The 10,239-nt window shown below is 29.4% G+C and overlaps 1 protein-coding gene across 1 annotated transcript; it reads left to right on the forward strand.

The window, feature by feature from the left end:
- The first annotated feature begins 2,118 nt into the window (after positions 1–2,118).
- LOC100166589 (gastrula zinc finger protein XlCGF71.1) lies at positions 2,119–8,985 on the forward strand. Its single transcript, XM_001943225.5, has 2 exons — positions 2,119–2,828; positions 6,800–8,985. The coding sequence occupies exon 2, from the start codon at positions 6,803–6,805 to the stop codon at positions 7,568–7,570; it is 768 nt and encodes a 255-aa protein (XP_001943260.1). The 5' UTR covers positions 2,119–2,828; positions 6,800–6,802; the 3' UTR covers positions 7,571–8,985.
- The last annotated feature ends 1,254 nt before the right edge of the window (positions 8,986–10,239 follow it).

Below are 10,239 nucleotides of genomic sequence, written 5' to 3' on the forward strand. Positions count from 1 at the left end.
CAGTTATTCGTTTTTGAATTACAACAAAATAAGGAAATCGCTACATGAGAAATCGAGTGAATATCCAATGTGTAAAAATTTGAATTTCAAACGATCATAAAAATTTAATTTGACTTTCTTATAGATATTTTTTGTTTGATAAAGGTAGATAATCTTATAAGGAATCTTGTATTACATTTTCATATCTTAGATTTAAAAAGAAAAATTTTTATGAATTTCTAACTCGAAATAATTTGCAAATTTTCGTAATTTTTCCATATTTTGTAATTTTTTGAACTTTAAATACTTATAAAAAAAAACTGTGACTAACGATTTTTAATATTTTTCATCTGCCTTTGAAACAATATACTAGGAGCCTTCTATTAAATTTTCAAGCTTTTTTATCCAACAAATAAAATTTTATTGATATTTTTAGAAAAAAAACTAAAAAAAAATGTAAATGTCCGTAAAGAGCTCAAAATAAATCAAAATATTTTGAAAATTTTATGGTGTATAGAAAATGCTAAGATAAACATTCAGTCAGAATTTCATGTATCTACGGTCATTTTTTTTAAAGTTACACCAAAAACCAAATTTTGCGTAAAAATTCCCGTTTTTCCTTAATTTTTCTTTTGTTTTTCCCGGTGCTTTTGAAAACTACTGGGAAATTTAAATTTTGACCTCCCCAATGCACCAACGATATTCACTTTCTGATCGAACAAGATACTGAAGTTGAAAATCGTAGCATTATTTCGACTACTTATCGTGTACACAGACACAAAAAAAATAAAAAATAAAAATAAAAAAACACACATCATTGTAAAATCAATACATTCATCGTTCCACTCAGGATCTAAAATACAATAGTGAATAGAGCAGTGGGCCACTACCAAGAATTAAAGAATAGGACAGCGACCTGTTGGCCGATAAAGATAAATTGTAAAGAATACTAAAGAGTAAAGATCACGTCATGGTCACTTAATTAGTATTTAGTATTTACTATTTAGTATTTACTATTTAGTATTTACTATTTAGTATTTACTATTTTGTATTTATATTTATTACTTGGTATTATTATTTACTATTTATTAAATAATAAATTGTATGAATTATTGATAAACATTTTTTATCAATCTTAAGCTTTGGAAATTGGAATATGTGTTTATGTGGGGACAATGATTTATCGCTAAAAAGTAAAATCTCAGGTGGTCAAGAAATAAATTATGAATTAAAATTTGAAATATTAAAATTCCAAATAGTCCGTATAATAAAAAACTATTCGATAGTGCTATTCGAATAGACTATTCGATAGCTTTTCGGAATATTCGATAGTTTATATTGAAAAACCACTAATCGGTTATACTTAAAAACATTTGAATAGTATTCGATAGTGTAAACTATTCGATAGTGCCCATCACTAGTATGGTCGCGTCGCATACACCAGGTGGGAGTGGACGACGGACGTGATGTCCAATATTATTCGGGATGAAGCCAACAACGCTACCTATATTATAGACTATGGACAAAAAGTGAGTTCTTGCTACTTGTATCCTCCCACCATAAAAACCAAACGAAATGACATCATTGCTGGGTATTACAGTGTTGCAAAATTAGCTACCACGAAAGTATATTGGAACAACGCTATCGAAAGAACTATCGCAATACTCGATAGCACCTGAAACTTTAAACTATTAATGCAAATTGCAATTATTTAAGACTGGCTGAATCGCTCATAGAGCCACAAAATATTGCAGCTACAATGTTATAATATTCCAAGGATTCTTGGCCGATATTAAAATGAAAAATGTTTATGGATTCAAAATCTAATGTAATTTTCAACCTATATCATCGTCTCATCGACATGAAAACAAACGACGTCGTCGAGATCATGTCCGACGAATCTCCGATACTTCGATCGCTAAAATAATTGCCTCGGTGTACTCACACAGGAACAGTGTAAACACAACAATACTATAATGATGCAGCTGCTGCACAGATCGTATGTTTTTTCCCTCAAGTGCAACTCAACGCACACACTGCACGATAAACTGATATTGTTATTGCGCTATTCGTTCCGTGATAGGTGGATGATAGCGGACGGACGCTAGGACGCGGAACACGTCACGGACCGCCGCCACGGCGACGCCATCGCGCCCAACCGAAATCGCGGCGATGTTCTGCTCACGACGACGGTACCTATCGAACGACACGTCTTCCCCGCCGCGCCACAGTCGCCCAGTCATCGATTAATAATAGTAATAATGATATTATTATTAATCATTCCGATTGATGTTTTCCGATATCGTCTCCCTTAAACCGATCCGCGATATTATTATTATTACTATTATTATTATTATTATTAATACAGTGCGTTATTAACATTACTATTATTATTATTATCGTTGTACGGGTTGCGGATCACATGGTTTAAGTTCCTCGATAACGGTTATCATTGTCTGTCGTGTCCATTACGGTTGTCTCGCGGTGGTGTTCACGGTGTTGTTGTTGTCTATGCACTAAGCCCGAGTGTTGTTATTGTCGCGTATCGTAATAATTGTCGCCGCGTCCGTTCGGCATATTTTTCTGTCGCCAATCGCCATCGCTCGATAACTGTCGCGCGCGCACGCTACATCGTTTCGTCGGATCCGGTCATCGCCATTGTGCACCACAAGGTGGTTCGCGTCGTCAGCGGTTGTCTGCATCAGTGGCATCCGTCGTCGGGGCCGCCGCGGACGGCATTCATTGCCGCGACGATCTTCCGCAGCATACAACGATTGTAGTCGTTGAGGGCACGAACACAACAAGTGGCCAACATCCGGTGCACGAACCACATCCTCTCGTGAAACACGGTTAGACACCATGTGTAATGTACCTGTCCGCTATAGTCTTGTAATTAATTGTCGTAGGTAGTAATATCGATGTAGACACGTATCCTAGGATCTAGGTATAACAATATCATATAACCGACATCTGCTAGGAACGTTTGACCATGTTAAGTAGTGCATGCGCTCGCCTCTGCTCCGATGGTGTAAAGCGATCAAGCCGTGTTAACGTATGTTGGTTCTGGCTGTGTATGAATTAGTTGTATAGATTTAGGCTCTTTATTTCCATCTTCATGTCGTACCCAGCCTTTAGAGTTTTAATCGATCTGTCATTGTCGCATATCAGAAATCATACAGCATATGCATGTGTATTCAGAACAACATATTATATGTATTTATCATTTAATTGTTTATTGTTTGAGTTCTTTCCATGTTGCATTACAGTAATTACCTAAAATATATTTTGCTTTAATGATTCCTAGTTTTATCTTTTATCCTCGCTTTTAACATTGGTATATTTTATATGTAGATTTCTTGTAGGTAATTGCTACCTATATAATGTATATACTGAGCTGACTGGTTTAGTGTCTTTATATAAGAAACAAAAATTTAAATTTCACCATAAATAATAAAATTATTTAGGTCAATCGGCTTATATGATAATTTTCCATCTATAAATAAAAATAATCTTAATTGCTAGTAGTAACCCGTCTACATATTACCTAGGCACCTGAATAATTATAGACATTGGACTGTTTATTTTAATACTGTAATTATTAATATTTCAGTTTTTACAATATATATTTAAATTATGTCAATATTTAATTAATATAATATAGGTACTATTCACAGAAGTTCACTAATAGTGGGTCACGACTCATGGCCCAAAGTGGGTCACTAATAAATTCTTAGTGGGTCATGAAATTTTTTTTTAAACATTAAGAATTTTAATAAACAACTTATACTTACAGTCATGTGTATTCAAAGTTTTGAAATGTATGTTCTACATTTTTAAGTATAAAATCTACTTTATTAAGTACTTATTTTTTGAATTAAATATAAATATATTTAGAAATTACATAAGGTCTAACTTGGGATTGTATTTATTACTGTATTTACTCTTATAAAAATGTATAATATACTTACCTAATTAAATCTTAATATTTATATTGTAGTCTGTAGACAATCATAACCCTATTGTATGATCCCGATCATTATTCTATTAAACAGATATCAACATTTAATTTCAGATTAATAAAACAATGTTTATGTCGTAGCCACTTCGTGAAATTCAAAAATATTTCATAAAATGGTCACTTTTTCATGAAGTGGTCACTCCAATTTAACATTGTGTAATTTTTTTTCATTATCTGATCGTTCACTTTGTGTACTGCAATACAAAATTCATTGCACACGTTAAGTTTGATTATATCCATTACTTATTATTTATTTAATGTATTTATTAAGTATACTTATTTATGACTTCTACAATACTATGGGTATTGATTATATTGTAAAGATAAATTTAAGTTATTTTATCTGAATTTAATTTATATTATCGCCTATACATAGTATATTTATAACTATTTATATCATATTAATAAATTTTCCATATTATAAAAATGTAATTTAAATAAAAATATCTATTGTAACAAGTAACATAATTTATCCAACACTGGTAATACGGAATATAATACAATAGAACAGAAGACAAATAAAGTAGGTAACTAGTATGTAGGTACATACATTAATTTAGCATCATTAATTTCCGCAATTATCAATTCAATTTTTTCAGCTGTATCTATATGGTTTTTTACCAGGCTTATCCAAATAATATTTATCCATAATTTGGTAAAACTCGGCAACTATACACTGCTTTAACATCTAGGTTTTACCTATCAAAATGCTGATATGACATTATGATTATGATTTTTATCAAAACCAATAAATATCATCTATTCAGATAGTCTAGCAATTAGACAGGTATTTATAGTCATATAGAATACGGATAATATTTATTATATTTGACATCGGCACGTGATTAATGGATATAATCAAACTATAGACGTGTCACGTGTGTGATAAATGTTATATTTCAGTACACAAAGTGAACGACCAGATTGCGAAAAAATGTACACAATGTTAAATTGGAGTGACCGCATTATGAAAAAGTGACAATTTTGTGAAATATTTTTGAATTTAATGAAGTATAGAAGAATATCCGTTTCCATTTCATGAAAAGATTGATTTCACGAAGTTCCTACGACATATATATTCCTAGTATTTCAGTATATATGTATAATATATCAGTTGAAAAGTAGGTAATAAAAATAAAATACTTGATTAGTGTCATTTCAATTTTTTGGTGATAATGAAGTAATTTACTGTACCAAATAATTGATTCACAATAGTACATTCCCCAGTACATTCTTTCTCATTTCTCATTTCATTTAGGTACCAATAATATATGCTTTAGAATAGGATAAAAATCTATTAGGTACTTGGATTTGAATAGGTCCATTATATTCTGTTTTTTATTTGTAATAACTAATGACTTTTCCTATTAAATTTTAATAAACTTTTCATAGCGAAGTGTAGGTACCTACCTTGTTAATCATACATAATTATGTGATAAAAGTTAACTGTATTTACCTCTAGCAATTTTTAACTATCCCAGAACCTAGGTTCTAAACCTAATAAACTTTATTCCAATAGATTTTGATTTTTATTACTCCGTCTTTGTTACTGATACATTTTCAATTGGTGTATAGCATTACCTTATTATTCAATCTACTTTTTGTTATTTGATTGTTTTATTTTTATTTTATTTATAACAATTTTTCGGGACAAGCCCTTTAACAAAAGAAGATAAATAATCTTGACATCTAATAACATAAGAAAACATATAACATATAGGTACAATGTAAATTTTGTTTAAATTAAGTGGTATAATACATAAATTGTGATAGTATATTAATTATGATTTAACTAGAAAAAAAAATCAAAGCTTTTGTTCTGATACACTCACGAGACATAAAAAAAAATCTACATCATTACAAATTAAGTTGCATAGCGAAAGCGCTCTCGGGAAAAAAGAATCAGTACAATTTTCTTTTTTTAAAAAGGCACAAAAAATAAATTTGAGCTTCTAATTGAATAATTATGAGTTACAATACCAATCATTTTATACGAGGTTTTATAGGTATACTTAAATTATTAGATGTAGATTAATTTTCAATAATTTATCTCCAAATTAAATGTATTCAATTTAGGTTGTTGGGCATTTGACTGATCCATTAGATCAATTAAAATTAATAATTAATAATAATAAAGCTATTTTTGTTTTATGGTAAGGATAATATAGTAATATTATATTCCTTTATACAATTAATAATTGGATACCGATGTATATATAACTACAATAGGTAAAGAATAAAAAAACATAATGTAAGTTCTAAATTATAATAAAATAATAAAACGTGTGTACCCAATGACAGCCAATGATTGTTGCTATGACTATTTATAATAGGTAGGTAGTGGTAGATAGCAGCTACAAAGGTATACATTTTACATGTTTTTATTTATATTTTATAAAAGCATTGACAAAATCAAAAATTTGATTCAAGCATTTAGATTTTAATGATTTTTCAAGAACATTTTCACTTTTAAATGTACTTAATGTACTTCATGCATGTAAGCATATTACAAGTTATTATATGGTTATTCGTTTAATATACATATAGATAGGTGTTTTAAGCAGAACAATAAATAAGGTGTTGTAGGCAGTGCTTATTTATTGAATGGAGTTTATCCACCATACAAAATAAATGTATCAGTACTTGGGGTACCTATAACATTTGTTTTATTAGTTTAGTAGGAAGTATTTCTTTATTTGTATTATTCCTAGTAAAATATTTTCAATGTAAAAATGTTAAGTTTGTTGATTATCTACAAGTTAAGTTTGTCATAATAAATATAGAATTTTTTTTTTGTTACAGTGCATGAGGTCTCAAACTGGAAAGAAGCCATTTCCATGTAAGGCTCATTTAAATTTTTCATGGTTGATGTCAAATTTAAATGTACACATGAGTTCTCGCACAGGAGAGAAACCATACACATGTGAGGTCTGCTCAAAATCATTTACTTTAAACCAGCAACTCATTACTCACATGAGGTCTCACACGGGAGAGAAACCTTTTTCATGTGAGGTTTGTTTAAAACCTTTCTCTACAAATGGCAATTTAAAAATACACATGCGATCTCATACAGGAGAGAAACCATTTACATGTGATATCTGCTCAAAAACGTTTACTCTAAATCAGCAACTAATTACTCACAAAAGGTCTCATACTGGAGAGAAGCCATTTTCTTGTGAGGTCTGTTTAAAATGTTTCTCTACAAATGGCAACTTGAAAGTACATATGAGGTCTCACACAGGAGAAAAACCGTTTTCATGTGAGGTCTGTCTAAAATCATTTACTCTAAACCAGCAACTAATTACTCACATGAAGTCGCATACGGGAGAGAAGTCTTTCTCATGTGAGGTATGTCTAAAATCATTTCCTGTTAATGGTTCATTAATCAAACACATGAGAGTCCATGCAGAGAAGAAGCCATTTTGTGATCCATGTAAAAAATGTTTTCCCCAAAATGGTCAGCTTGTAAATCACACAAGAATTCTGGAGGACCCAAGGATGCTTGAGGACAATGCTAATTGTATGATGTCAACTTACAAAAAGTCCTTTAATTTAAACAGTAATATTTATTAATTAACTGTTCGAAACAATAAATTGTCTATAATATAAGTTTTTAACATTTAATAAAAATAATTTTTGATGCTTAAATATATGTTTATATTTATTTAATAATTTAAAATAATTTGCTAGTGCAAATAATCTATGATAACAATATTGTTAAACTCAATATATTATATTATTTTTACACTTAATTTTTTTTTATTGGATTTATTTGCTTACACAATTAATACTATCAATATTATATTTTTTGAGTTAGAGTTATACGACATGAATGCATTTTTAATGACTTGTAAGTTGTAGTAATAAAATTATCTTAAATACTTTGTAACCTACGTCCTACACTGGGTTTATATACCCTAGATATAACCATCGCAGTTCATCTTGGCCTTTGAATTATGCTATGTATTAGGGGTAATTGTCGGTGACATAATATCATACGATAGTATACCTAATTTGAATAAAAAGTATTGAAGATAAACAATTTTTTTTATTTTCTTTGTAATTTTCTCAATTTTATTCAAATTGTATTTTTGTCAATGAATATTAGTACTCATTAAATAGGTACCGATAATATTTCAATATCTGCTACATTATACTGACATAATTCTGGCTTGATATTCATAACAAAAAGAACATTCTGTCTTTAATGAATAGTCATAAGGCCAATATGAATTGCATGAATTATATCTAACATGACGTACTTACTGCTTTGGTCTTTGATAACACTTCTATATGATCTAAGACGTATTGTATATATTGTAATTAAGTTATCCACTGCGTAAATCTTATCATTTAGTAATAATTGATCTTGATACCTACGCATTATTTTAGATAGATTACTACTTTAAAAAATATACTGATAAAATATTGAACTCTTAGTAGTTGTAATGGTTATAATATTTTTTATATTATTGTAGTAAAATCAAAGTGATATGCGATGTCATAAAAAATATTGCAGTAAGTGTACCAATAGTCGGTGTAACAACATTAGTAAAATATGTCAAAAATGTTTTGTTTTTTATGAATTGTAATATTGTATAAATTTTTTTTTTTTGACATCAAATCTAATAATATATTTTTTCAAAAATCTAAGATCTAAAAAATAAAGATATCTGATTTTATTGTAAATCAAACTTACTCAATGTGTAATAAGTATTTAATATATTTATGACCATTATTGATTAAATTATTTAGATGTCAATTAAAAATGTGTCACTTAAAATACTACTTTTTTCGATAGGTATTTATTTTTATCATTTTAGATTCAAGCTAAATGAGAAATGTATTGGTCTTACAATTATGTGTTTTTTTTTTCATTAAGAGCATAACCGCAAGTATTATATAGTAGAAACGACAAGTTCCAATAGTTCTGTGTAACAACTTTTTGTACCTAACTATCAGAAATATCATCGAAATTATTAATTGTTCGTTTAGCTTAATTCCGTACAGCGTAATCAAAGGCTACCCATAAAAATCAGAATAGTATCAGTTTTTAAAAATCTGTTTTTGTTATTTTGCTATCAAAAAAAATTAAATAAAAATAAAACGAAGTGATTAGTAATTATTTTTTTTATTGAACTTAAGCCCTGTGACTATGGCCACTATAGCTGTTGTGGGGGTTATGAACTGTGGTTGGTACGGAAGAGTTGTTACGGTGGGTAAGCAACACGTGTATGGGGCAAGATTTTAACTACTACGATACCGGGTGGTCAGTAGCTGCAGGCACATAGGTACCTACTCGTTGTTAATTGCGCGACTGGGAGAAGCCAACACGCCAATTATTAATTTCAGTTTTATTTAAACATGAATACATTTTCAAAAAGATTGTACAATTTTGTGTCTAGAATAGTACCTATTTAATATTTAAATTTATAATAATTTCATATTTTCTCACCTATTCGGAACCTTTTTAAAAACGGTAATCAGCATTCAATTTTTTTCAAACAACAACCGTATTCTTGTTTACATAGCCTAACAAATAGTACCTACGTGGGACGTTGGTTGATATTTTATACGATTGTACATTTGTACCAATATTCTTTGAATTAACCTTACTGCAATTATAAAATCGCTTTTCTTATTTCTCCTTTTATTCGCAATAACCAATTACTTGTTTGGACCTATATAAAACATTGAAAATCAGAAGCCGACAGAATCAATTTATTACATTTATATTTTAAACAAAATGGTACCTACGTAGTACGTACTATACCTACCGTTGATTATAAATACTAGTATTTAATGGCACTAAAGCACAATATCGAAAATGTTCTTTCAATCAGTCAAACCTAATTAATTAAGATCATTATAATCTGTGAGTTTATTTTCAGTAATTTAAATTGAGCTTTGTAAACTTATTGAAAAATCCAACATTAATTGAAATATTTTAATTTATTATTATAGCTTTATTATAGGTATCAAAAAATTGTTAATGAATATTTAAAAAAAAAATTCTTGTGGTACAATAATGTACCTATAAATTGCCTATACGTTTCGCCGTACAACAAGTATTGTTTTTTGTTTAATAAATCAACACTACAACAAAGTATAAACCGGTGTTTAGAACTAACTGTTTTGCTAGTTGCTTGCTGGACGCTTCGTTCACCTCGGCGTTGAATAGTGGTTACGTGGTTTGATACTTTAATACAAGGTTAGGTTAGGTATTATAACAGTTTCATAGT

This window comes from Acyrthosiphon pisum, chromosome A1 (genome assembly GCF_005508785.2).
Source record: "Acyrthosiphon pisum isolate AL4f chromosome A1, pea_aphid_22Mar2018_4r6ur, whole genome shotgun sequence".
Taxonomy (NCBI): domain Eukaryota; kingdom Metazoa; phylum Arthropoda; class Insecta; order Hemiptera; family Aphididae; genus Acyrthosiphon; species Acyrthosiphon pisum.